This window comes from Gopherus evgoodei, chromosome 15 (genome assembly GCF_007399415.2).
Source record: "Gopherus evgoodei ecotype Sinaloan lineage chromosome 15, rGopEvg1_v1.p, whole genome shotgun sequence".
Taxonomy (NCBI): domain Eukaryota; kingdom Metazoa; phylum Chordata; order Testudines; family Testudinidae; genus Gopherus; species Gopherus evgoodei.
The window spans coordinates 26,590,411-26,616,914 of record NC_044336.1 but is presented as its reverse complement, the minus strand read 5'-3'; the positions used below and the strand labels follow the sequence as shown (position 1 = coordinate 26,616,914).

At 62.0% G+C, this 26,504-nt stretch overlaps 2 protein-coding genes across 4 annotated transcripts in view; one reads left to right on the top strand and one right to left on the bottom strand.

Moving 5' to 3' along the window:
- The first annotated feature begins 8,240 nt into the window (after nt 1-8,240).
- Nucleotides 8,241-13,983, top strand: BTBD17 (BTB domain containing 17). The gene is made up of 3 exons (XM_030534695.1): nt 8,241-8,351; nt 10,355-10,631; nt 11,977-13,983. Exons 1-3 carry the CDS (start codon nt 8,258-8,260, stop codon nt 13,055-13,057), a joined length of 1,452 nt encoding a protein of 483 aa, XP_030390555.1. The 5' UTR covers nt 8,241-8,257; the 3' UTR covers nt 13,058-13,983.
- Nucleotides 13,984-15,316: 1,333 nt separating this feature from the next.
- Nucleotides 15,317-26,504, bottom strand: part of KIF19 (kinesin family member 19) — a 29,385-nt gene continuing 18,197 nt past the window's right edge. For all 3 annotated transcript variants that reach the window (XM_030534692.1, XM_030534694.1, XM_030534693.1), the window contains exons 8-20: nt 25,252-25,398; nt 24,784-24,906; nt 24,048-24,204; nt 23,229-23,403; nt 22,767-22,950; nt 21,626-21,896; nt 21,071-21,192; nt 20,497-20,654; nt 19,586-19,691; nt 18,965-19,058; nt 17,935-18,329; nt 17,456-17,600; nt 15,317-16,572 (exon numbers count right to left, since the gene is read on the bottom strand). In XM_030534692.1, coding sequence (XP_030390552.1) covers nt 16,421-16,572; nt 17,456-17,600; nt 17,935-18,329; nt 18,965-19,058; nt 19,586-19,691; nt 20,497-20,654; nt 21,071-21,192; nt 21,626-21,896; nt 22,767-22,950; nt 23,229-23,403; nt 24,048-24,204; nt 24,784-24,906; nt 25,252-25,398 — 2,229 coding nt within the window. In that variant the 3' untranslated portion in view covers nt 15,317-16,420. The remainder of the gene's footprint in view (nt 16,573-17,455; nt 17,601-17,934; nt 18,330-18,964; nt 19,059-19,585; nt 19,692-20,496; nt 20,655-21,070; nt 21,193-21,625; nt 21,897-22,766; nt 22,951-23,228; nt 23,404-24,047; nt 24,205-24,783; nt 24,907-25,251; nt 25,399-26,504) is intronic.

Here is a 26,504-nt window from a genome sequence, read left to right as displayed (position 1 = left end):
CAGTTTCCTTGTCCCCTCAGCTCCTCATTCCCAGGCTGCCGGCAAGGGGGCTGGGTAATACCAAGAGTGAGCCTGGGCTTGCAGTGTGGGCAAACGTCCACGAGGAACCGCTCTGGCCCCACCCAGCAGTTCAAGGGGAATGGCTTTTTGCCCCTACAGCCCTGGCCAGGATTCGAACCTGTGGCCTACAGGGTCTATAAAGACTATGGCATAATTCTGCTCTTCACAAAGAAGCAGAAGGAAGACGCGAGGGCCAGCTGGGATCTCAGGTCTCCCTTGTGAAACAGTCAGCACAGGGAAATTGTGTCTCAGTCTATTAGAATTCTTTGCGGGTATCAACAAGCATGTGGACAAGGGTGACCCAGGGATACAGGGTACTTGGAGTGTCAGAAAGCTCTGGACAAGGTCTCACACTCCAGGCTTTTAAGCAGAGTAGGCAGTCATGGGATAAGAAGGAAGGTCCTCGCGTGGATCAGTGACTGGTTAAAAGATGGGAAACAAAGGGTAGAAATAAAGGGTGAGATTTCACAATGGGAAGAGGTAAATAGTGGGACCCCCAGGGGTCTGTATGGGGGCCTGGGCTGTTCCACACATTCATAGATCCTTTGGAAAAGGGGCTAACTAGTGAGATGCCAAGGTTTGCAGCGGATATAAAATTTCTCAAGCGCGTCAAGTCCAAAGCTGACTGCGAAGAGCTACAAAAGGATCTCATAAGCCTGTGAGACTGGGCAACAAAATGGCAGATGAAATTCAGTGTTGACAGGTACCAAGTAACGCACACTGGAAAACATCATCCCAGCTACACGTACAAACGGATGGGGGCTAATTTAGCTGTTACCACTCAAGAAAGATCTTGAAGTCCTTGTGGGTAGTTCTCTGAAAACATCCACTCAATGTGCAGCGGCAGCCAAAACAGCGAACAGAATGTTGGGAACCATTAGGAAAGGGAGACGGGGGGTCCCGGGGAAATGTCTCCATCAGTTCGTGTATCCAGGGTTCGTCAATAGGGGACGTGTTCTGATTCACGTCAGTCCTGATCCGCATACCTGGCTCTTCACCGTTTGCCTGGCTTTTCTTTGGGCGCTTCCCCGGGATTCAAGAGGCACTGGGAAGGAGGGGGAGGAGCGGGGATGGGGCGCGCTCGGAGGAGGGGGTGGAACTGGGTGGCAAGAGGCGAGTCGGAGGTGAATGAGGGGACAGGAAGAGGCAGGATGGGCCATTATCTCTTATGGGGAAAGATTCTCCATATCCGTCGCCCTTTTCAGGAACACAACCCTGACGTATACCAGGGACCCCCTGTAGCTAATAATATCATAATGCCACTGTATAAATCCATGGGACACCCACCTATTGGATTCTGCCTGCAGTTCTGGTCGCCCCATCTCCAAAAAGGTATGTCAGAATTGGCAAAAGTACAGAGAAGGGCAACAAAAGTGATTAGAGGGATGGAACAGCTTCCATACTAGGAGAGATTAAAAAGACTGGGTCTGTTCAGCTTAGATGACTGAGTATGTTAGAGGTCTGTACACTCATGACTGGTGTGGAGACAGTGAACAGGGAAGCTTTATTTACCCCCTCACATAACACACGAATCAGGGGTCCCTCAATGAAATGAACAGGCCGCAGGTTTAAAACAAACACAAGGCAGTATTTCTTCACACAGTGCTCAGCAGCCTGTGGAACTCGTTGCCAGGAGATGTTCTGAAGGCCAGAGGTATAACTGGGTTAAAAAACAAATTAGCTAAGTTCCTGGAGGACAGGTCCATCTGTGGCTATTAGCCAAGTTGCCCATGCTCTGGGTGTCCCTAAACCTCTGACTGCCAGAAGCTGGGACCAGACAACAGGGGATGGCTCACTCGATAACTGCCCTGTTCTGGTCATTCCCTCTGGGGCACCTGGCATTGGCCATTGTTCAAAGACAGGACACTGGGCTAGATGGGCCATTGGTCTGACCCAGTGTGGTTGCTCTTATGTTCTCCAAGCCCCCAAACCAAGCAGTGAATGAACCTCTTAGGCCCCATAGCTGCACCCACTTTGGGAAGGGGGTTTCTCCCACAGTCCTGCTGAAGTGGTTGAAGGTTTTCAGGAACCCAAGGGGAGCAGGATGCTGTTCCATGCTGGGGAGGGCTCCACGGAGTGCTCTCTGGGTGCCGTGACCCTAGGCAGCACACCTACGTGATTGCTCTGCATTAGCACCTCCAGCTTGTTGACTCAGGGTGCTTATCTCCAGCTGGAGGGGCATTGCTGGAACGTGCTGTTTCACACGCCTGAGATGGTGGAAGGCACGTGGCAAGCGAGAGCACAGAGCTCACATACCCTAGTGCTGTGTGCAGGACAAAGCCTGGTGCTACTCGTGACCCCATGTGGTCCTGCTCGTGCTCTGGCCCTAGGGACCCTGGCCCAGCCTGACTGCCAGATGCTGCTGCTCCGCCAGCCGGGCTGGACTCCAGTTTTGCTCAGGGTTGCAGTTGTAGCTCTGGCTTCCCCGCATTGTCCCCAGTGAGCACAGCCCCAGCCTCTGGGTGGCACTGGTAGTGGTGGCAGCTCCTTCCGGTCCCCCCAACACCTGCCCCGGCAGCACCTGGCCACGTACCTGCTGAGCCCAGGTGGGCATGAGCTGTGGCACCGAGGTGCCCTCTGGTGGGCAGATGCATGCGCTGCACTCTCATGTTCTATATGGCTGACCTTGCTAGCCCTGAAGCAGGCCCTGGCTGCAGCCCATTCCCTCCTGTGAGTAGTGCTGCCGGATCCGGCTCTGCCGTTGAACTGATTACATCGCTGCGTTTCCTTCCAGCCGCGCATCGGCACTGCCACACGCCTCCTGCGCCCTTCCTGTTCAAAGCAAAATGACCCCAGGAGACTAACCCTGGGGCTTCCACTCAAACAGCAGGGGCCTCGCACACGGAGCCAGAGGAGCGACCCTGTTAGCTGGCAGCAGTTGTAGGCTCTCATCCCCCTAGGGGACCAGGCACTACAGGAAGCTGTGACAGGCCCTGGGCTAGGAGCTGACAATCCATCTCCCAACTGCAGCTTAGTGGGGTCCCCTCCCCGAGCCCCTAGGCAGCCAGCCAGCTACTCAGGGACTATGTCAACATCTGGGAGCCCTGTAGCTAAAGCCTCCAGGGAGGCCCAGGACTGACAGGCCTTGGGGGCACGGAGTGAGGCTAACGAGGGAATTCACGCTGCCTGCTCTGCAATGGGGTGCTCAGAGGCAGCTGGGGGGACATGGGGCAGTGCCACTCAGAGCAGGAAGATGAGGCCAGCTGCCCATCCCAGCTGCCAGGGCCCCCTCCATCTCCTGCCTTTGGGTCACACCTTTTCATGCAACCTCACCCTGTGCCCAAAGGCAGGCCCTGCTGTCCAGTGCTGAGGGCCTGCGGGGTTCCCTGGACATACAGACCCCTTGGCACATTGGAGGCTGGGAGCAGAGGGTCCCCCCGACCGGCAGACGGTGCCTGAGCACCCCAAGACGAGCTCCCACCTGCCTGGCAGAACTTGGAGAGCAGCAGCAGCTCAGGGGCTCCAGTGGGGCTCCTTGATGAAGCACTGCTGTCCGGGACAGGGCGCTAGCCAGGGTTCAGGGCTCTGCTGCCAGGCTCAGAGCAGGGATCGTGGGTGCAGAATCCGGATTCCCTTCGTCCTGGTGCTGCGAGTGCTCTAAATGTCTGATTGGAAACCGAGTTAGAGGCGCCGATGGCTGGGCCTGGATGCAGGCGATTTCAGTGGCAAGCCGACGAGCAATCTGTTTAGCGCAAACCGAAATAAGCTGGTCGTGGCCCCAAAGTGAGAGTGGCCAGCCAGGGCTTTGCCCCTTGTCACTAACTGGGCTCCAGATCCCAGCGCTGGCTCAACGGGTGCAGCATGAGTGTGAGGACGGGGCTGAGTTACAGAATATACCCGCGCCTGCGAGCAGCGCCAGCCACATGCAGCAGAAAGCGGCTCAGGCCCCTCTGCCCTGGCCCAGGACTCCCACAACTGTCCCTGCATTTTACACCTAGCGGAGACCTGCTCCGATGCAACTCAGCTGAGTCCAGGTGGATTTCCCAGGTGAGTCAGGGTCTCCAGCCCTTGCTGGGCAGCAGTTTCTGCAGTGCACCAAGGCAGCGGAGTTAACTTACCGTCCGTCTGGGGGTTTGTTACATCCAGGACCCCAAAGGGTGCCCTCTCAGTGTAAATGCAACAAGGACTCGCGCCTACAGCTTATCCCAGGGTGCTCCCCCCCCCCGTGCTGCATGCTTGGCTGTCTCTGGGGTGGAGCGCAGCACCCATGGCAACACCCAGTAGCTTTGGACGGGGCCTGGAGAAGAGTAGCAGAGCCACAGGGTGCAAACATGGAGCCTGGCCAGAATGCAGGGGGTTCAGACGCTGCGGGCTCTTTAATGCCTGCGCAGGGTCGGGGACTCCTCCAAAAGTCAGAGCTGGGTGAAAGCGGCTGGTTGGCACTTGGGGTGGTGAAATCTGGGCAGGCCTAGCACAGCCATTGTGCCTGCTCTGCAGGGCAGCCGGGAGGGGAGGGGAGGGGGCCGTAACAGGATGGCCAAGAGCTCCATTGTCTTCTGTTACTGAGCTGGAGAAACAACTGGCTGGTTGCCAGCGTGGGGAGGGGCAGGAAGGGGGGAGAGAGCGGGCAGCGGAGCCAGGCGTGAAGCGCACACCAGCCGGGCAGGGTTTTCACTTCACTTGGCAGCTTCAGACAAAAGCCACACTGAAGCAGATGCCAGCTCTAATCCCATCAGCCCCGACAGCTACTCGATACATGGGATGGGCTAATCTCCCCCACCATGGCACCGGCCTGGACTGGCTGCTCATGAGCGCTGAAGGTCACAGCAGTGCCTGGGGGGAGTGGGGTGTGCGTGTGCAAACCATCGAAGCTGCTATCTGTCCCCGGCCCCAGCCCCAGCCCATGTGACTGCCAGCAAAGGCACATTCTGCTGATCTCGCTGGGCTGGGGCCCTTTGAGCCAGGAGGAAGGATGTCCTTGTGGATAAGGCACTGGGCTAGGCAGCTGCTCTCCCATAGACCCCCCGTGTGACCTCGGCCACATCATTGCATCGTCTCGGGCCTCAGGTCCCCCATCTGTAAAATGGGCAGAATAGTTTGTGTTAAAAACTAGAATGAGGGCACCCATGAACTGGATTAACAGCCAGCAACCTGACAGGGTTTGGAATGTAACTGGGATCAGGGAGTTGCCATGGGGCAGACGTGGTTCCGGTGGGGTCGCAGGGATCGGCTCTTGGCCCTTCGCTATTCAACATTTTTACCAATGACCTGGGAGAAAACAGAAGCTCATCACTGGTGAAGTTTGCAGGTGACACAGAAATTGGGGGAGTGGGAAATAAAGCAGAGGCCACGTCGCTGAGACAGAGCCAGCTGGTATTGCTTGGTAACCTGGGCGCAAGCAAACGACGGGTGTTTTAATAAGGAGAATTGTAACTGTAAACATCTAGGAACAGAACTCTGGCCGTGCTGCCAGGCTGGGTGTTCTGCCCAGGGGAGCAGCGACTGTAAAAGATTTTGGAGGGTGGGGGGTGGAATTCAGTCGAACATGAGCTCCCGGTGCAACACTAGCCAAAAGCGCCGATGGGATCGTGGGATGCACAAATGGGAATCTGGAGGAGCAGCAGAGAGGTTATTTCCCCCCTGTACTGGGCACTGGTCTGACCGTGCTGGGATCCTGTGTCCAGTTCTGGTGCCACGATTCAAGAGGGATGTGGATAAATCGGAGACGGGTCAGAGAAGAGCCACGAGAATGATCAGAGGGTTAGAAAACCTGCCTTGTAGTGACGGACTCCAGGAGCTCAGCCTATGTAGGGGAACTCAGAGACGGTTCTGGGGGGACTGGATCCCAGTCTGGAAGCACCGACCTGGGGAACTTTGATAACAGGCTCTTCAGTGCAGCAGAGGAAAGTCTCACACCATCCGCCAGCTGGACGCTGAAGCTGGACACAGTCAGCCTGGGAATAAGGTGGAACATTTTTAACACTGAGGGTAACTAACCACGGGAACAATTCCCCAAGGGGCCTGGTGGATTCGCCATCCCGGCAATTTTGCAATGAAGCTGGGATGTTTGCTACAAGCTCTGCCCTAGGGATTGTGTGGGGCAGGTCTCTGGCCTGTGCTCTGCAGGGGGGTCAGATGAGATGACCACAACGGTCCCGTCTGGCCCTGGAATCGATGACTCTCCACCTCCCATCTTGGTTCAGGCTGAGAGCTCTTTGGGGCAGCGTCCAGCACAACGGTGCCTCGGGCTCAGTTTGCTCCTATAATACACAGAAATACTTAGGGTGGGAAGGGGCCAGGTGACCCCCAAACCCCTCTCCCTGCTCAGCTAGCAGCCCCACCAGGTAAAGTGATACCGTTCGTTACCTGGCCCTCACAGCACACTAAGTGCTTTGCAGATAAGGTGCCTGCCCCATTGTTCCAGATGGTGAGGAGAGGATTACAGTGCCTGGGCTGGGGGAGACAGGGAGACCCAGGCGCCTGGCCAGTGGGTCTCCCAGAGCGGAGCAGATGGGGACAGTTAGCCGTGAGGGGTGGAGGGAGCAAAGGGGGCTGAGGGCGTGGAGGGGGCTGAGTGGTGTGGGGTCTCCTGGGCACTGGAGTGGGGCTGGCCGTTGTCTGAGCTCTGTAGACATCTGGAGACCTGGACTTTCAGATTAGCCACCAAAGCGCCCCCGATGCCGGGGAGAAAGCAGTGCCATCACGGTTGCCAGTGCCAGCCTCCAGTGCCGAGCTCTGCTGTCCAATGGGGGGAAGCAAGGACACGTCATCGATGTCCTGGCAGCCCAGGCCCAAGCGATCGACCAGCTGCGCTTTGCCAGCCGCTCCGGCTGCAGCAGGACACGCTCACATGTGTCAGCAGCTAGTGCCCATTGTCACGGAGTCCCCGGGCGATGCTCTGGAACTGCTCCCCACCAAGCCAGTCAGGACTTTGGGGAACCTCCTCTCCCTTGGAGCAGACTTGTTCAGGGCAAGAAGCTCACACAGCTTCACCTCCTGGGTCTCTCCTTGGAGCATTCAGCATCCTCTGCCCCTCCGTGCGCTTCCCACAGCGAGTCCACCCAGGTGGGGTCCTGGGGAAGCCACTGGGTCCTGCACCCCCACTTCGCAGTCAGATGTGACTCACAGCCAGCCAGTAAAACAGAGGTTTATTCGATGGCAGGATCATGGTCTAAAACAGAGCTTGTAGGTACCGTGAACCGGACCCCTCGGCTGGGTCCATTCTGGGGGGCAGTGAGCCAGACCCCCACGTCTGCACTTCACTCGTCTCCAGCCAGCTCCAGACTAACAACCCCCTCCAGCCCCTCCTCTCTGCTCAGCTCCTTTCCCGGGCCAGGAGATCACCTGATCTCTTTGTCTCCAACACCTTCAGCTGGCACCTTTGCAGGGGAGGGGCCCAGGCCATCAGTTGCTAGGAGACAGAGTGCCAGGCATTTAGGTGCACTGGCCCTTTGCTCTGTAGCAACCACACACCCTTATTCCACCACCTAGATACTTAAGAACTGCACAGGGGACACTGAGGCACCAACACAGTATTCAGAGCAAACATTAAGAACATTCCTAGTTGGTCACACCCATCACCTGGGCAGGCTGGCATCAGGCACACCTCTCCCGGGCATGCAGTGAGGAGACCCGGCTGCACGGCCCAGGCCCCTTTCTACCAGGGCCCTGGATGGAGAGCGTCGTGTGACCCCAGTGTGCTTGGTGCAGTGAAAATGTTCAGCTGCCATGGGGGGCCAATTCCTGACCCTGGTGTAAATCCGGAGCGACTCCGCTGACTCTAGTGAGGCTGATTCCCTCTGACCCTAGTGTAAATCAGGAGCGATGCTACTCCATCCAGTGGGGGCCGATTCCTCTGACACCAGCGTAACTCAGTAGCGATATTACTGACTCCAAGGGGGATGATTCCTCGTGACCCCGGTGTAAATCTGGAGTGACTCTGCTGCCCCGTGACCCTGGTGTAGACAGGCACGTGCCCTTCCAAGCCAGCGAGGCTGCCTGTGCCAGCCGTGCCCACGCGGTCGAGCGCAGAGAGCGGGATCAAGTGGGAACACGCGTTGGCATTGCGTGGCGTGAGCCGCCGTGCTGAAAGGAATCAATTCACCATCTGAAGTGGTTTCCTTGGTAACAGCTGTTGTCCGTTTCCACCAATCAATGGCGCGGGGCTGGGAGGGTCAGTGTCCTACATAAAGAGTCAGGGCGGCACATCACCCGCTCAGAGCAGGGCTGATCCCCTTCGCCGGGCGCTGGCAGAGCCATGGCTGGGCGGCTGGGGGCCAAGCCAGCCGCGCCCCGGCGAGGCGGCTGCAGCTGGGCCACCTTCCTGCTGCTCCTACTCCCTGTCCAAGCAGGTAAGGGAGGGTGCCTGGCTGCTGAGCTGTGGGGCAGACCAGGGACTGATGGGGGCGGGGGGCCAGGGTGGGGCAAAGCAGATGGCTCTGGGGAAGGGGCCTGGGTATCCAGACAATGTTCCTGGCACTGCTGGGAAAGGGGCTGCCACTGGCAGCTGACTGGGGCCACAGGACAGCCAGAGACTGAGGCATCCACCTTGACCTTGGCGTTGCAACTTGGGCCATTCAGCGCTCAGCCAAGCCCGCGCCCTGACGGCACCCTTGGGTGCTAGCGCCCCAGCCAGGCCCATGGGTGCGGCAAATCCGCGCCAGGACGGAGCGGCCAGGCCCTGAGCTGTGGTGGGATGGGAACGGCCCCCCGCCCCTCCGGCCTGACTTGCAAGCAAGTTGCTAATCCCCACTCAGCTGGGCTTAGTGGGGAGCTCATCCGTGCAGGGAAGGGTAATCCGCAGGAGAACCGCTGACAATGTGGATTTAAGAGCTATAATAGCGGGCCAAATTCACCGCGGGTGCAAGCAGCTCTGGCTCCAGGGAAATCGAGGCAATTGTGTCTGCCACGTAGGCCAGTACCACGGGGCTGGGTGCCAGGCAGAGGGAGCCCACAGGCCCTGCCATTGGCATTCAGAGGCCATGCCCAAGTTGGGGGCATTTCCTGCTCTCCGGATAAAGTCACAAACCCAGTCACCGCTGGCTTTTCGGTACGGATCCACAAACAGCGCGAGTTTGCCAGAAGTAGCCGCTCCGGGCGCTGTCCCTTGAAGGAGCGATTCCTCCCCGCAGCCCTGCATCTCCTCCCATCCTGGCTGAGCAGCGGGAGCAGGAAGCTGCTGGAAAGCAGCAAAGGGAAACTTGACTTGGCAGCTGGGTTTAATTCATCCCGTTAGCTAAGTGGCAGCGTTTTCATTGAGTTAATGATGGGCTGTGAATCAGTCAGGGTGGCTGGGAGCCAGCTCCTCGGGGTTAGCAAATACTCACTCTGGTAGCCAGGGCCGGGGGAACCTCTCCCACTAGCTGGGATCGCCTCTGGGGGAGTGGGCTCCTCGGCTGCCCCGGCATCCTGGGCAGTTGGCGCTGAGGGGCAGCTGGCACTGGGGGGCAGCAGAAGTGTGTGTCATGCTCCCAGTCGCTCCACGGAGTGGGTGGTCAATGAGCCCGTGGCCAATGCAAGAGACTGGGGTCCTCTGGGAACAGGCCAGCTGCTTAAGCCATTTCTTCTTGCAAGGGGGCTCCCAGCAGCTCAAGCAGGCTACCGGGGGGAGGGCTCAGCTGTGGCTTAGGGAGCGGCACCAAAGCCCCAGAGTCAAGTAGCCCAGGGCTCGGATCCTGCCCTCCTGCGCACACGTTACGCTGATCTTCCAGGAGCTGTTCCAAAGCAAGGGGATCTTCTGCCATCCGGGGAGAACGAACCCGCAGCACAATGATAATGTCCCAGGGCGGGTTTCTCCTCCCACTGGCCCCCGAGAGACCAGGGCCTGCGAGCAGAGCCAGCTGGGACCCATGCCAAGCCCAGGAATGGAACGGGTCATGCTGATTCTTTGTGGTTCCTCTCAGGGCACCAGGGGGGCGCGGGCTGAGTCCTCTGGGGCTGGGGAATGGCTGGACAACCCCCTGGGTCTCTTCCAGCTCTGACTTGGGGGCGTTTGTAACTCATCGTAGAGGACTGCAGGGGGGCTGGGCCGGGGGCCCCCCGTGAACACTTTGCAAGCTGTGCAGAGAGGCTAAGGGTTACAGCATGTTGTGTTGCGGCTTCCTGTGCCTGCCCACAGCAACCCCATTACCTCCTCTATTGTGCTCACAACCCCTCCTCATCTCCCCATTACCATCCTCCTCCCAACCCCCTCCCCCAGCCCCATGTGCCATTCCCAGGCCCCACCAGCCATCGCTCCCAGGTGCCCTTGCCATGGGCTGGCCTGGCCCCCGCTTTCCAAGACCACCTCCCATGTGTCCTGCCCTCCAGCACCCTGCACATACCCACAGTTCAGCGTGTCTGTCCCCCCGCACAGCCCAGAAAGCGGATCTCAGCGGCGAGGCCGCTGGGGCCACCATTAACCACTCGCTGGCGCTGATCCACCGGCTGCAGGAGCTGCTGCAGGATGGCAACACCAGCGACACCACACTGCGGGTGCGCACCGCCGGCTCCGACGAGGTCAAGGTCTTCCACACCCACCAGCTGCTCCTGGCCCTGCAGAGCGAAGCCTTCGAGAGCCTCCTGCACAACCAGACCATGGTGACACTGCACGAGCCGGCCGACAACGCTGTGCTCTTCGAGAAGTTCATCAGGTGTGTGGAGGGGGCGGGGGGCTCTGACTGCCCTGGGCAGGTGGGGAAGTGGGGCACTGACACCCCTGGGCAGGTGGGGTGGGGGGAACCTCCTCACACAAGGGACCAGGCCACTGGCACCACTCCCCCATCTGGAGAGAGGCTGGGCACAGGGAGAGCCAGACAGGCCCGATGCCAGCTACAAAATGAGCCAGGAAAATACTGGCAGAGGGGCTGAGAGAAGAGGGGAGGGAGGGTTTAAGTGGGGCCGGCTCCAGGCACCAGCAAAGGAAGCAGGTGCTTGGGGCCGCCAATGGGAAGGGGTGGCATCAGGGCCGGCTCTAGCCATTTTGCCGCCCCAAGCACGGCGGCACGCCGCGGGGGGTGCTCTGCCGCTCGCCGGTCCCGCGGCTCCAGTGGATGTCCCGCAGACGTGGCTGCAGAGGGTCCGCTGGTCCTGCGGCTCCAGCGGACCTCCTGCAGGCATGCCTGCGGATGCTCCACCGGAGCCTCGGGACCAGTGGAACCTCCGCAGGGACGCCTGTGGGAGGTCTACCAGAGCTGCCTGCCACCCTCCTTGCAACCGGAAGAGCGCCCCCCGTGGCATGCCAACCCAAGCACACGCTTGGCGTGCTGGGGCCTGGAGCCGGCCCTGGGCGGCATGTCCGGGTCTTTGGCTGCAGTTTGGCAGCAGGTTCCTCAATCCCTCTCGGAGGGAAGGACCAGCCGCCGGATTGCCAGCAATGAATGAAGCAGCGTGGTAAAGCTGTCGCCAAAGTGCCGCCAATGGGGAAGTAAAAAAGCTAGAGCTGGCCCTGGGTATCAGGGCTACAGGGCCCCCACTATCAGGGAGCTGGGCTCAAATCCTCATAGGGGAGCTGTACAGAGATGTCCCAGTCTGCCCCAGGCCACACCAACAATTTAGCTTAGGGTGACCAGATGTCCTGATTTTATAGGCACAGTCCCGATATTTGGGGCTTTTCCTTATATAGGCACCTATGACCCCCAGCCCCGTCCCGATTTTTCACACTTGCTGTCTGGTCACCCTAGTTGTCTGGCAGTGGGTCGGGGTTGAGGGGCACTGGCAGAGCTGGCGGAGGGGAGTCCAGGGCTGGGCTGCCAGGGGGCAGTGGGTCGGGATTGAGGGGCACCAGCAGAGCTGTGGGCAGGGGGAACCCAGGACTGGGATACCAGGAGGCTGTGGGTCGGGAGCGAGGGGCACCGGCAGAGCTGTGGGCAGGGGGAACCCAGGGCTGGGATAGCAGGGGCTGTGGGTCGGGAGTGAGGGGCACCGGCAGAGCTGCCCTTCCCCATGAGGTGTGGGGAGAGCTAACGCCGGGGGTGCTGTGTCACTCTTTGCGCCCAGGTATCTGTACTGCGGGGAGATCTCCATCCTGCTGCACCAGGCCATCCCTCTGCACCGGCTCGCTAGCAAATACCGCGTCTCCATGCTCCAGCGCGGGGTGGCTGAGTACATGAAAAGCCACCTGGCCAGCGAGTCCAGCCAGGGCCACGTGGTCGGCTGGTATCACTACGCAGTGAAGATCAGGGACACAGGCTTGCAGGAGAGTTGCCTGCAGTTCCTGGCCTGGAACCTCTCGGCCGTCATGGGCGGTGCCGAGTGGGCCACAGTGAGCGCGGAACTGCTGGTGCTGCTGCTGGAGCGCTCCGACCTGGTGCTGCAGAGCGAGCTGGAGCTGTACGCCGCCGTCAAGGAGTGGCTGGGCCGCAAGCAGCCCGAAGCCCCCGTGGTGGTGAAGGTGCTGCGCTCCATCCGCTATGCCATGATCCCCCCCAGCCACCTGTTTCACCTGCAGAAGCAGTCGACGGTGATGGTGCGGCACTATGGGGCCATCCAGGACCTGCTCTTCCAGGCCTTCCAGTTCCACTCCGCCTCCCCCATCCACTTCGCCAAGTACTTCGACGTCAACTGCAGCATGTTCCTGCCCCGGAACTACCTCTCCAGCTCCTGGGGCTCCCTGTGGGTCATCAACAACCCGGCCCGCGACGACCGCAGCACCACCTTCCAAACCCAGCTGGGCCCCAGCAACCATGACGCCAGCAAGCGGGTGACCTGGAACGTCCTCTTCTCCCCGCGCTGGCTGCCCGTCAGCCTGCGCCCCGTCTACTCGGACTCTGTCTCTGGAGCCATCCAGTCCATCCGGATCGAGGACGGGCGGCCCCGGCTGGTGATTACCCCGGCTATGACCAGCTCCGACTTTGCGGGCGTCAGCTTCCAGAAGACCGTCCTGGTGGGGGTGCGGCAGCAGGGGCGAATCTTCGTGAAACACGCCTACAGCTTCCACCAGAGCACGGACGAGCTGGGCGATTTCCTGGCGCACGCCGACCTGCAGAAGCGCACCTCCGAGTACCTGATTGACAACTCCCTGCACCTGCACCTGGTTGTCAAGCCCGTCTACCACTCGCTGATCAAGGTCAGGAAGTAGCTGGGCAGAAAGGTGCTGGGGACTGGCTGCTCAGGGTATCCCCGTAGCCTGGCGTGCTGCGCCCAGACCCTGGAGAGGGCGGCCTGTGCCCCACGCAGAGAACCACTGAGCTCACAAAGCTGGGGGGTTCCTAGGTAGAAGTGACTTAAAGCAGCGAGATTGTTTCCAGAGATGTACCTGCAAGGGCAGCTCCACCCCTTCCGACTTCAGGGCCCCTGTGGGCTGGGCGGGGGATGACCACGACGCCACGTCTCCCCCAGGCTGGGCTCTCGGGGTGCTGGGAGGGTCAGAGCCTGCGGATACAGGCAATGGAAGAGGTGTCCCTCCTTGGGAGGACACTGAGAACCAAGCCCCTGAGTGTCTCTCTTCAAAATTCAACCTCCGCGCCCCCCCACCCCCGCCGCCCTTTTAAAGCTAGTTCTGTTGTCTGCTGCATGCACCCACCCCCAGCTCCCAAGAGGGTCTGACACACACTGTCACTCCAGGCTTGGAGCAGGGAGGGCTTGTCTGCACTGGCAGGTTCCATCATGGGAACCAGCTGGGTCCCCACCCAACGCTCCCATCGCTCGCGCTCTGGGCATCCTCAGGGCCAGTCATCCCGGCTCCCAGCCTGACAGTGCTAGCGCAGGGCACCTGATGGGGGTAACTGAGGGAATTCAGAGTGTTCCCCAGGAGGGATTCGCCTACTCAGCTCCCCCGGTTCTGCTGTACCTTCTGACCCGGCTGAGCACCCAGGGCCCCCCGCACTGCATCACGGGACGTGCCAGGCTGGGAGTTCCCAGCAAGCGCTGCGTTCTCCTCTCATCCTTCCAGGGACCTGATGGACAGACAGACACCGGCTGCTTCTCTTTGCCTCCTGGGCGATGCTCGGGGCCTCCCGGACAAACGCCACTTGCACCAACTTCCAAATAAACAGCCGAAAAAGAGCCTCTGGGTGGTGCTGCTTTCAGGGGGGCTGTCTTGTAGCATCGCAGACGTTCCCTCTGTCGGGACATCAGCCTGAAACGCTGCTCACAACAGGTAGCAGGGTGACCTCTGGCCTTCTGCCCCAGGGGCTCACGGGCCTCAAAGCCGGAAGGGACCATTCTGATCCAGTCTGACCTGCCTAGCCCAGGCCAGAGCCCCTCGCCCTGCCCGGCACCACTCTCTGGTTCGAATGGTTCCCACGATTCTGGGGGCTCTGAACGGTGGCAGCTTCGCTGAGCCTAAATTGCTTCCAAAACAGCCAGGTAAACCTGGCCCAGCTCACGCCCCATGACCACGGCAAAGGCTGGGCAGACTCACCAAGCACAGCACAGCCGGGAATGGGGCCCGCCTGGTGGTAAGGCTCATTTACCAGGAGGTAATAAATGGTGAACAGATGGTTCAGTTAACACTTAAATCAATTGTCAGGGGCCAAGAGGCTGTTCATAACCATGTGTAACACCTGGGCTTCTGGAGCCACCCGTAACACACACTAGCCATGGCAGCTGGGGTCTAACAGGTAGCACTTGTTATTAACCCTTTATACTCAGAACCTTGGTACCAAGCGACCCGCGAGCAAACCCTGCCCCGAGACACAGCGAGCGCTGACCAGCCCTGTGGGAGGGGCCGGCCAAGACACAGCGGAATTAAATGACTTGCCCAAGTCACACAGTAAGTGGCAGAGGCTGGAGCAGAGCACAGGGCTCGTTGCCAGCTGCCTTGGCCCTCAGAGCGGGCCCGAGTTGGCTACTCGCACCAGCCTCTCCAAAGACAAGGAAAACAAGCAACCGAATGCTGCAGAAGCACAACTGAACTGGGCCGTAGAATCTCAACAAATCACTTTTAATTTAGCCTTAACAAGAGGAATAAAAAACAACGTTGCCAGGTAAAAACCCCAGGCTCAGAGTCCCGGGAAATACCCGCAGGCCCCAGGGCGGCCCCAGCAGCCCCACAGCCAATGAGCCGAGCCCATGGACTGAGCCCAGCAGTGCGCCCCCCTGCCCCCAGACCCTGTTGCTGCAGGGCTCCCAGGCCTGGCTGGAGTCCGGTGCCATCCTAGTTGCAAGGGCCTGGTCCTGAGCGCTGCAGGTCCTGTTGGCCATGCTAGGGCAGGACTGGGCCCTGGCCAGGTGGAGTTTGGCAACACGATTTATTTACAGCGTAACCAAGCCAGCCCCAGGGTCCACACGCCTCCTGCCTGCTGGCCACACCCAGGAGCTCCCCTCCCTGCCTCCACTCACCCCAGGAGCTGGGAGGGCAGGAGGCCACTTTGGGGGCACCCCCAGCCCTCCCCCCAAGACACCCGCAGACAATCCTCAGCCACAGCTGGCCCCGGGGGAGCAGAGCCGGAGGGCCCTGAACTCCCCACTGACGGTGCACACGCACCGTGCATTCAGTAAGGGAGGGCCGGGGGTGCCCCCAGCCAGATTCATGGCCACCAGCTCTCCAGCAGACCACCAATCCCTTTGCAGCAGGCCAGTCCTGCTGTTATTCTGCCAGCAGGGGGTGCTGCTGAGCACTGCGAGACCCTCCAGGGACTGGGATCTGCAGCCCCTGGGGAGCAAGGGAGTGACATGGGGGGCTGGAAACCCGAGGCCGGCGGTGCAGGCAGGGCATCAGTCCCTGCAGACTCAGGGAGCTGCAGCACTGATGGGCCGTGCAGGGACCCCGTGGAGGCAGAGCCCTGGGCACAGTGCAGCCGGCACGGTGGGGTAGCAGGCAGGTGTATGTGGGTGGCCGCGGTCACAGGAAGCTCTGGCGTGCGAAGGGAGTGTGGCACCCTGAGCCCAGCCCATGCCCAGAGGCCAGTGGGAGGGGTGGGCGAGGCCAGCAGTCTGGAGGGAAGGCACAGGGCAGCAAACCACGGGGCCTGAGCTGCATGGGTGCTTGGCGTCCGTCCACACGGGGTCAGCGGGATGCCCAGCGCTCCATTGCCCCCACCTGCCGCACGGCAGCTGGGGTGTGGGGCTGTGAACAGAGCGACCTGCTGGGAACAGGCGACTGGCCATCAGCCGAGCGACTCTTCAGAGGGAGCTCCCTGTAACCCTCGGCAAGGCGGACGCGGCGGCCTGAGTGCTTCCCGGGCGGAGACTGCTGGATGGAGGGGTAGAGAGAATGTGTCCGGACGGCTGCGGAAGGGACAGACTCCAGCAACCAGGGCTGCGGGGCAGCTGACAGGAGGGAAGAGAATCAACTGTCCATGAGAACTATGTTGGTAAATCCCTTTCCTCCTGCAGGCTCCCTGCCCTGCGCAGGCTCTGCCCAGAGGAGCCCCCCGCGCCCTGCTCACCCCCCTAGTCCCGGCAGTGCTGGGCACGCCAAGCCTCCAGGACAGTCCTGCCAGGCCCAGGCTTTCGAAGCCCCTGCCCTCGCAGTCCGGGGCTGTCTGCTCTCAGCCCGTCAATAGCGCCGGCTCCTGCCGTCCTTGGCGTAAACGCTGGTGCTGTTCAGCGTGATGTAGCTCAGGCGGGAGCGCTGGCTGGGCTGGGGGCCTTTCTTCAAGCTGCCGGGATGAGGGAGGGGGAGTGGGAGAGACGCTGGGTCCCCCGGACCTGGGGGAGAGGGAAACAAACAGAAGAGTTTTGCAAAGTGGAGCCCGGCCCCAATCCGGGTCCCACAGCAGCTCCCCACCATGGGCTGCGCCTGCAGCACAGGATAGGGCACCCGATGGGCACAGTGGCCACAGGGCGGTAGTGGCCAAACATAAAGGGCCAGCAAGGCATGCTGGGAAAAAACGGCTCTTATGTAAAGGGCTGGGCTGGGCTGGGCTGGGGAGACTTAGCCCACGGCAGGGAAGGGGCCCTGGGTAACCAGGCGCTCGGGTGCTGCCCCCAGCTCTGCTATGCCAATGGTCCCTGGCTTTCGTTCTCTCTTTCCAGAACCCCAGAGCTCGTTGTGGGAGGAGCAGAGAACTGGCCCATGACACAGCTCATCGTAGGGAAGGGATTGGACAGGCAGGACTGGGGCTTTCGCTGCCCGCTGGCCTGTGGGCACCGAGTCTGGGGGCGGCGTCAGGGGACACAGCGTGGCCAGCAGAAGGAGCTAGAGGCTGCCCCCCCGAGGTGGGGTGGAGGGACCCTGGGAGGGCAGAGGGGCGAGCGGCTGGCCCTGCTGTGGGCTGGGCAGTGCCCGATGTGTGAGCACTCCCATTTCTGACCCAGAGGCTGACGGGTGAGGGGCTGGGGGGGGCCACTCATGCCCCGCCTGGGACGCCAGGCCCAGTTCCAGCAAGCCAGGGTCCCGCTCTGCCTGAAATGGAGGCAGGACCCCATGCCCTTGTGCTGCCCAGGGGCTGGAGCACGCTGCCACTGGCACCGAGGGGGATGCCCTGGCAGAAGTGACTGTGGTGGCCCGGGCGCGCTCTGTCTGGCACAGAGCCAGCATGGGCAGCCGTTGCTGGGCACCCTGGCCCCAGCCAGCCTGAGGCTCACCCACCTGCATGCTGGCTCTGCGGGAGCCTCCCTTTGGCTTTGCCAGGCGCTTGGGGGTGTGGCACCGGCTGCCCCCCTGCCGGCATCCTGTGCTCAGAGTTGCTCTCGAGGGGGGCGCACCGGGTTACGTTGGGCTTCGGTCCTTGGAGCTGCGGGGGAGAAACGGTCACAGTGGCTCGGGGGCAAAGCTCAGCCGAGGGGGCAGCTCGGTGACTTGCTGGAGCCCTGGATCCCAAACCCTGAACTTCGGATCCAGGGTTACAGCCCCCCCACCCACGCGAAAGGGAGCCCAGCATGCAGTGCATTGTGGGTAAGCTGCAGGCTCATCCTTGCCTGCCTGGCACCTGGCTCCTGCAGTGGGAGCCTCACCCCCAAACGCACAGCCCCAGCCGCAGCCCCGCTCTGCTAGCACGGGTGCTGGCCCCAGAGGGGCTCTGCGGGAGCAGCTCCTAGGGGATCGGCTGGTGTGGGGATGGCACGTACCCCGTGGCCGGTGACCTCGAAAGACCTGGACCGTCGCTTCCGCCTTTTGCCGTCCAGCGATTCCTCCCTCTTCCCCTTCTTGACACCCTGCTTGTGCCCCCGGAGCCAGGGTCCGGGGGAGTGGCGGGAGCGGAGGCGAGAGGCCGTCTCCCCGGTGCTGCTGGACAGGTTGTCCTCGCTGGCAGCATGCTGCAGGCCGGGGCAGGGCAGGCGCTGGGAGGCGGAGGTCTCCGGGGAGAGGGGGTCTTCGCTCTCGCTCAGGGAGTGCAGCGACAGGCTGCTCCGCTCCTTCGTGGGCTCCAGCAGGTGCAGCCGGTCGGACTCCAGCACCCGGGAGCGGCGCCGGGCAGCCTTCACCACAATGCTCTTGGTGCTGCTCAGGATCTCCCTGCGCTCTGCAAAGAGTGGGCGCCGGCGTGAGAGAGCGAGGGGTCCCCCCAAGTCGTGTGGTCCAGATCTGGGGGGGTTGGGCCCCTCCCTGAACCCCCCACCCGGATCTGCAAACTGGAAGCATCGTACCCTCAGCCTCATCTTCACCGTGCCCACGGTGCCCCTAACGCCCGGAGGGCAGACAGTCCACATCAGGGAAGAGATCCGTCCCCGCAGGGCTCTGTGACCTGCAGCGTTTTGTGGAGGGGGGGGGGAAAGGGGCGAGCACCGGCTACCCTGAACCCTGCGGTGGCTCCGTGGCTGTCATGAGACAGGCGGGGGCGGGGTGGGGAGGGAGATGGCCCATTGCTGGTGTGCATGGGCCAGCAATGCTACATGTCGTACTCCGTACCACACTGGGGGCCTGAGCCTCCCTGCCCAGCTCCCTATCTCCCCACAGTTCGGGGGCCTTGGGAATGGGATGGCCCCAAACCGAACCTAAGACATGACCCCCACCCCTACGTTACCCAGAAGCCCCGACTCTTAGGGTGTGGGCGGCAGGAGCTGTTTGCCACCGTCCTGGCACCGTCTGTGCCTTCCCTTCCCCAGAGGAGGAGGTGAGGGCGCAACTGGGCCCCACCCCACGCCAAGAGCTCCTCACCTCTGCGCAGGGTGACGTCCGAGCAGTTCTCGCTGCTGTCCGGGGAGGAGTTGTGGTGGCTCTCCAGGCTGGCCAGGCTCCCCCGGTGCAGGTACTGGGGGAGAGATGGGAGGTGAGCGTGTCTGGCCACTGCCTGTGGCAGAAGCATCTGCTAGCAAAGGGCGCTGCTCTGCACTCACTACCTGCCCGGTCGGGCTGGGACAGGACCGGTGAGTGCAGGGCAGAAAGGCGGTAAAAAGCCCAGAGCCCAGCCCTGCCCAGGTTAAACCCAGAGCAACCTCAGCCTGATGCCAGGCAGTGTGAGCAGAATCCAGCCCAGTTTCCATTGGAGTTTTCGATTATGAATCATCCACACTCAGTAACCGCCGTCGAGCTCAGAGCCCTGGGGGGCTGGCGCTGCACAGACAGTGAGGAACAGCTCCTGCCCCAGAGAGCTCCTGGGCTGACGAGGCAGAAACCGAGGCACAGCAGCCCAGTGGTGGGGCTGGGACTAACCCCAGGACTCCTGGCTCTGTGCAGATCTCCAGCTACTAGTCAACGCTGCCTTTCACGCAGGCGCGTCCGTGCCCTGGGCCCCTGGCATCTCCCACACTGGGGCCTTTCCCACACTGCCCCACGCACCTCTTGGGTCACCATGCCGTTCACGTGGATCGGGGGCGGGGTCAGCACAGCCGAACTCTTGATCTGCCGCACCCGAGGGCTGGTCCTGAACACCTGGGCCGGGTCGCTGCCGGAGAGGGAAAGTTCCCTGTCACACCCAGAGCGGAGACACGGCACAGAGTGAGGGGAAGTGCTGAATTCACATGCACGGGACGCTGTGCTAAGAGGCTAATGGCTCCCGTTGGTGGAGTCTTGGATCCAAAGCCCAGCCCAGACCTCAGGAAAGCCAATGGCTCTGCCGGCTGCCCCAGTGCAGGCTCAAGGAGGAGCAGTCAAGCCCGTGTATCTGGCAAAGGCAGCAGCGAACTGGAGCTGCCACGTGGAGGACAGAGCCAAGCCGCATGGACAGACATTTCCCTAGCTGCAAACGCGGGACTAGGCCGTGGGTTGCAGCCAGGCGTTGCACCAGGAAGCCAGGAGAAGCAGTGGTGTGACACGGATGGAAAGCAGAGACAGCTACTTGGGCACAGAATGGCAGGAGGGGCGGCCGTGGGGGGTTCTGAGCTAGGAAGCTGCCTGCTGCTGTTGGTTCCTACTGTGCTCGGGGAAACAGGACTTTTGTAAATGAACAAAAACATCATTGACTCTGTGTCCATTTCTCCTCCCAGCCCCACACATCAGGGAAGGGCTGTGGCTGAAGGGGCAGCGAGAAGGTTCCCTTTGCTCTGAACGTGGCCTCTTTGGGCCTAGCTGAGTCTGGCAGCCTCCCCTCTGCCCACCTTTCTGCATCCAGCCACTTGTCTCACTAACGCCTCCCCCAGAATAACGGGCAGCCAGAGCCGGGTCCTAAACACAGACACCCATGAGTGCTGGACTGTCTCCGGGCCGGAGGTGTGGCACTCAGCCCCTCCTGCCCCCAGGCAAGGCCCTACCTCTCTGCGTCCAGCACAAGGGGCGGGAGGGCGTGCCTGCGAGAGTGGTGCTGCAGCAGCAGCTGGTGCTCCGAGCCCAGCGTCCTCACGCTCTCCTGGTCAGAGTCCAGGGCGCTCTCTGCAGCCGGGAGCTGGGGGATCTTGGGCAGAGTCGTGTCCTGCGGGGGAATCAGCTGCTATTACGCCCATCCCAGCTGCCCTGCGGTTTAGGGGTCCCCTGGGGGGCGCTGCAGGACACAGCCCCCCAGCTGCAGCTTCTCTGCCCCTCACTCACTTGTGGATTGGCCCTTTGGGGCTAGAGGGAAACCCTCCATATTGAGCCCCCCAACCCCCTCCCCTGGAAAATTACCTTGCTCTCTGATTGCCCCCTCCCAACACCCAGGCCCCCCCAGCTCCCCACTGTGTGTGCTGCACATCTGGGGGCTGGAAGCAGCACTCACTTTGCCCGAGTTGGAACTGGTCGTGTGAGGCCCAGAGAGCACCCAGGGACCCGCTCTGTTTCCAAGGGGTGAAGCAATGTTCTGATCCCTGGGGTGTGAGCTGAAAGGGACGGAGCAGTGTCCCCCACAGGTACCTTCAGGGCTTTGGCGGCCACGCGGTCCAGGCTGGCGACCTGGTCCAGGCTGCCCTCCTCCAGCTCCCGCAGATAGATCTCATACAGCTCTTCCAGGTGGTGCGGGACTGAGAGGTGATATTCTGCCAGGGAGAGGAGTAGACAGAAGGGGGGTCACAGACTTAGGGGCACACCCCCCAGACCTACGCAGGGGCCCCCAAGCCTGCATTAATCCTGACGCACAGGTCCCTGGGCCAGAAGTGAGCCCGGGGGGGAAGGGGCTCGGGCCAGGCCAGGAGGAGACGGGGGCACTCGAGATGACATGATCACGTCGCGACATGACATCATCACGACATAGCCCCGTTGCATGGCAACACAGCCTCGCCACGTCATGACACAGCAGCAGCCCATTGCGATGTGGGCTCATGCTGGCGTGACAGCCTCAGCACGTCACAATAGCGTCGCATTGCAATGTGACCCCACGGCACCGGCTGCAGCAGGTGTGCCAGGGCCCTGCAGAGCCCCCCAACCCCCCCAGGGTCCCCCAGCCCAGGGTGAGGGGGCGCGGTCCCACACCGTGGATGATCTGCCTCTGCTGCTGGATGATGCGGTCGCAGAGGCTGCGGTGCTGCTCGAAGCGCCGGACCACATAACTCTTGTGGCGGATGACGTTGTCCTTGAGCAGGGCGCTGGACTGCATCTCCGTGTTCTCCAGCTCCAGCTCGTGCACCTTGCAGAGCAGGCTCAGCACCTCGCGCTGCTCCTCCGAGCTGATGCGTCGTGGCAGGACCTCCTCCAGCCGCCGCCCCCGCTGGCGGATCTCCTTGAACTGCTTCTCCAGCTCCACCTGGGAGTGCAGAACAGCCCAGGGCCCCGCATCACGGGCCTGCCCTTCCCAAGGGGTCACAATGGAATGGACTGGACCCCTGGCCAGACGGACCCCAGCTTTCCCAGGCCTGGGCGCCCCACCCCCAACTCTGCCGGTGCCCCTTGGTCCCACCCCACAGCCCCCTGGTATCGCAGCCCGGGGCTCCCCAGCACCTCTGCCAGTGCCCCTCAATCCCGACCCGCAGCCCCCTGCTTGCCCAGCTCTGGGCTCCCCATCCTCCAGCTCTGCCGGTGCCCCTTGGTCCCACCCCACAGCCCCCTGGTATCCCAGCCCGGGGCTCCCCAGCACCTCTGCCAGTGCCCCTCAATCCCGACCCACAGCAGCCCCCTGCTAGCCCAGACGTGTGCTTCTCCCCAAAGCTTTGCCAGTCCCCCATAATCCCAACCCACTTCCCCTGTTATCCCAGTCCTGGGTGCTCCCCAGCAACTCTGCCGGTGCCCCTCACTCCCGACCCAATGACCTCTGCTAGCCCAGCCCTGGATGCCCCGCCCACAGCTCTGCCAGTGCCCCTCACTCCCGACCCACTGCCCCCTACTTTCCCAGCCCTGGTCTCCCCCATGCTACAGCTTTGCCGGTGCCCCTCAGTCCCAACCTGCAGCCCCTGACTAGCCCAGCCCGGACCAATTCTGACCAGAATCTGGCAGTCACAACAGCTGATGCCAATCGAGTGGTGGGGCGGGGGCGGACTGTGTGTGGGGGCACCCAGCACTGGGCTGAGACCCACCAAACTAATTTCCCCCCCATCAGGCCCCAAAGCCCAGTCCCACAGCACCTCCCCCCCGAGCTCTCCCCTGCCCCTGCCCCCACCCCCACCCCCACGCCAGGAACCTTTTGCTTGCGCAGCTTCTTCTGCTCCCTCATGAGGGCTGCGATGTTCTCCCTGGCCGAGATCACGTCCTGCGGCTCCGGCGCATCTGGCTGCTCGTCCCCGGTATCCAAATCCTTCCCGCTCTTGTCCTTCCTCAGCTCCTCCCTGCACTTCTGTGTGCGACGCCTCTTCTCCTGGTCCCAGCTGGAGCCGCAGGGGAGAGCACGAGCATCAGCCCCTGGGCCCCGGGCTATGCCCAAGTGCTGACGCGTGGCACTCCTCACCCACTGATACAGGGCAGTAAACCTGGCTGGGCATTACCTGGCTATACTGACCAGCCCCCGCCGGCAGCTGAGCCAGGGCAATCTCCCCAATATGCCCAGCCTGCCAAGCCAGTTATATTATACAGGGAGGGGGGGAAGGTTTCCTGGAGCCCCAGTGACACCCCAGCTCTCTGGGGTGCTGGGCAGGGCCATGCTTACTCTGCAATGGTCAGCAGGTGCCGGGTGCTCTCGATCTGGATCTCCATGTCGCTGTTCTCCAGCTCCATCAGCTGGCGCTGCACGTCCATCTGCTCCTGGAAGGCGCTGATCAGCTGTTCCCGCAGCTGGTCCATCTCCTGCCGGCCGCAGAGGGAGCTGTGGAGCTGCACCTCGGCTGTAACAAACGAGGGGTGGGTTTGGTCACTGCGGGGGTGCCTCCTGCAGGATATGGCATGTACAGAGCAGCCGCCACAGGGCCGGCTCCAGGTTTTCTGCTGCCCCAAGTGGCAAAAAAAAGAAAAAAGAGCCACAGCAGCGCGATCATGCCGCTCCACTTTTCGGCGGCAATTCGGCGGCAGGTCCTTCGCTCCAAGAGGGACTGAGGGACTCACCGCCAAATTGCAGCTGAAGACTTGGACATGTCGCCCCAATAGCGGCCGGAAGGCTGCCCCTTGGTATTGGCCACCCCAAACACCTGCTTCTTTAGCTGGTGCCCGGAGCCGGCCCTGGGCTGCCGTACCCAAGACACCGCATGCATAGGGGCATGCAGGGATCCCTCCTGCATCATCAGAATCCCCCTCCGCCAGGGAGAGGGCGCGGCTGCCCAGGTGCCTCCACTGGGGAGAGGGCGCGGCTGCCCAGGTGCCTCCGCCAGGAGGGGGTGTGGCTGGGAGCCCAGCACCTGGCTCTGGCGGCAACAGGGAGTGGTGCCACCTCGGTATGGCACGGAGAGGGCAGTGCAATTGAGGCAGGCGTAGCCCGTGTCCCACGAGCGGTGGTAGGCCTGGCAGCAGGAAGGGTCGGCCCAGTAGGCTTTACCTTGGATGTGGCGGATGTCGCCTCGCTCACCCTGGGCCGGGCGTGGCCCCTGCGCGTCGATCTTGCATTTGAGGCGCTGGATCTCGCTGCGCAGGTCCGAGATGATGCTGGTGTACTGGGCAATGTGGTACGAGACGTTGAGCAGGTTCCGCTTCACCTGCGGAGACAGGGGGCGAAGGGTCAGTGTGTCGGGGAGGTGACCCCTGCCAGCACCACACCCCGACTGCTCCTGGGGAAGAGGGAAGAGGGCTGTCTTCTAGAAGGCAGGAGGGTGGGGTGCTGTGTGCCCAGCCGAGGGGGAGGATCAGGATGCCGGGTGTGGGGGAGGATTGGGGTACAGAGTGCCCAGGCTGCGGTGCTGGGTGGGGGAAGGGAGGGCAGGGCACCAGGTGCCCTGGGACGGGACCCTGAATGAAAGGAGGGAACATGGGGCGCCGGGTGAGGGGATGGAGGGTGGGGTGCCAGGTGAGGGAAGGGTGGGCAGAGTGCCAGAAGGGAGGGCGAGCGCCGGGTGGGGGAAGGATGGGCGGGGTGCCAGAAGGGCAGGCGGGACGCTGGGTGAGGGGAACGGCAGACGGGGTGCCAGAAGGGAGGGTGGGCACAGGGTGGGGGAAGGGCAGGCAGGGCGCCAAGTGCCAGAAGGGAGGGCGGGCCCTGAGTGGGGAAAGGGTAGGCAGGGAGCCGGTTGGCGGAAGGGCAGGCGGGGCGCTGGGTGGGGGCCAGGTCCCAGCCGTACCGTGGTTTTGATGCTCTTGGCACGGTCAGCGTAGGTGAGGGTGCTGCGGGACTCTTCGAAGGCGCTGCTGGCCGGGCTGATGTGCGCGATCATGACCGTGCGGCTGTTGCCCCCAAGGGAGTCCTGGCAACAGAGGATTGTGGGGCTGGGTGTTGGCTAGGGCCGGAGGCTGCAGCCCTATCCTCAGCCCTGAACTGGAACGAGCTGGGCCCAGGCCCCTCTGCCTACCCCCAGCCTGGTGCTCTGAGCCCACGCTGTGCTGGTCCCTTGGCCACACATCGGTGGTCCTGACCTCCAGCACACACTGCACCCCGGTCGACGTGGGCCAGCTGAGCCGTGCACAGCTGGTGCCATGTGACTCACGCTGGGATGCTCCAGCCTCTGGTCCCCTCCCCCTGCCTGCACCCAGCTGCCCGCTCCAAGGGGCTGCCCTGGCCCAGGGTCCGGCGGGCGCTGGTCCCGCTGTACCTTCAGGAGGCGGGTGAGCTTGCTGTCGCGGTAGTTGACATACTTGTGGGCCCCCTTGTCGCTCAGGGCGTTGATGCAGTTCCCCAGTGCCAGCAGCGAGCGGTTGATGTGGGCTCCCTCCTTCATCCTCTGCCCGCGGTTCTGGGTCTGCGGGGACAGGGTGAGGGCGTGAGGCAGGGATTTGGGCCGGGCAGCACAACGCCAGCCCTGGGGCAGGGGCACACGGGGTTTTGTACGTGGCCACTCACGAGCCTGGATTACACCCCGGCTCGCAGGCACACAGCAGCACACGGAAGAGTGGGCTTGGACACGACAACGCCTAGCAGAGCGACAGGGGTTGTGCAGGGCGTGGGGTTTGTACCTACCGTGCTGCCCACACAAGAGCTCCCTCCGGGGCCCCTGCCAGCACCCCCTGCAGGGCATGGCACAGCATGGCGTGGTGAAGGGCCCACTCCTCCACTGGCAAAGCACTCGGGACTAGGGGCATTTGGCTGTTTGGAAACATCCCCCCGCCCCTCCCTGCTTAAATGGTCTTTTTCTTTTTAAAGAAGAGAAAATCAAAGGCAACGGCCCAGCTCTGAGCAAGAACAAGCCAGTGCAAACAAGCGACCTTACAATAACAAACCAGTGCCCATGAACGACCCTACAATAACAAACTAATACACACAAGCAATCCTACAACAAATCAGTGTGCACAGCCCAGTGCCCACAAACGACCCTACAACAACACACCAATACACACAAGCACCTCTAGCAGACCCCAGTGTGCGGTGCGAGCCCTCTGCTTGCGGGCAGCATGTCCGTAACAGAACCTCTCCTAACCCGATGCTTTCACCTGACCACAAGCCGCAGGCCAAGTTACAACATGAACCAGCCAGGAGTCCAGGCATCTGACCTGGCCCCCTACGGGAAATCGCCAGAGCCCCCCTGAAATACATGCTGTGCCCAGTAAATGGAGTGTGGAAAAGGGCATTGGGCTGGAGGGCTAATCCCAAGCCTGGGGCACTAGGGGGCGCTGTGAGATTGACTAAAGCGGGCAGCACCAGCTGGCAAAGTCCATTGTTCTGCCTGGCACCAGGACCGCGTGGGCAGAGCGGACCCGGGAACGAGGACTCCAGTCCCCCACGCAGCCCCGGGGAGCACAGCCTGCAGATGAACCCGGCACACAATTGTGTGGGATGGTGACACATGGGGGTCCTACTCCCCAGGACTGATCCAGCCCCAAAGCTGGTGAATCCAGGTCTGGGTGCCCC

What these genes read in the sequence shown, in the direction of transcription:
- BTBD17 (XM_030534695.1), top strand. Translation starts at nt 8,258, where the DNA reads ATGGCTGGGCGGCTGGGGGCCAAGCCAGCCGCGCCCCGGCGAGGCGGC. An exon ending in CCTACTCCCTGTCCAAGCAG is followed by an intron (nt 8,352 to 10,354) that starts GTAAGGGAGGGT and finishes CCCCCCGCACAG; the next exon opens with CCCAGAAAGCGGATCTCAGC. An exon ending in CTCTTCGAGAAGTTCATCAG is followed by an intron (nt 10,632 to 11,976) that starts GTGTGTGGAGGG and finishes CTTTGCGCCCAG; the next exon opens with GTATCTGTACTGCGGGGAGA.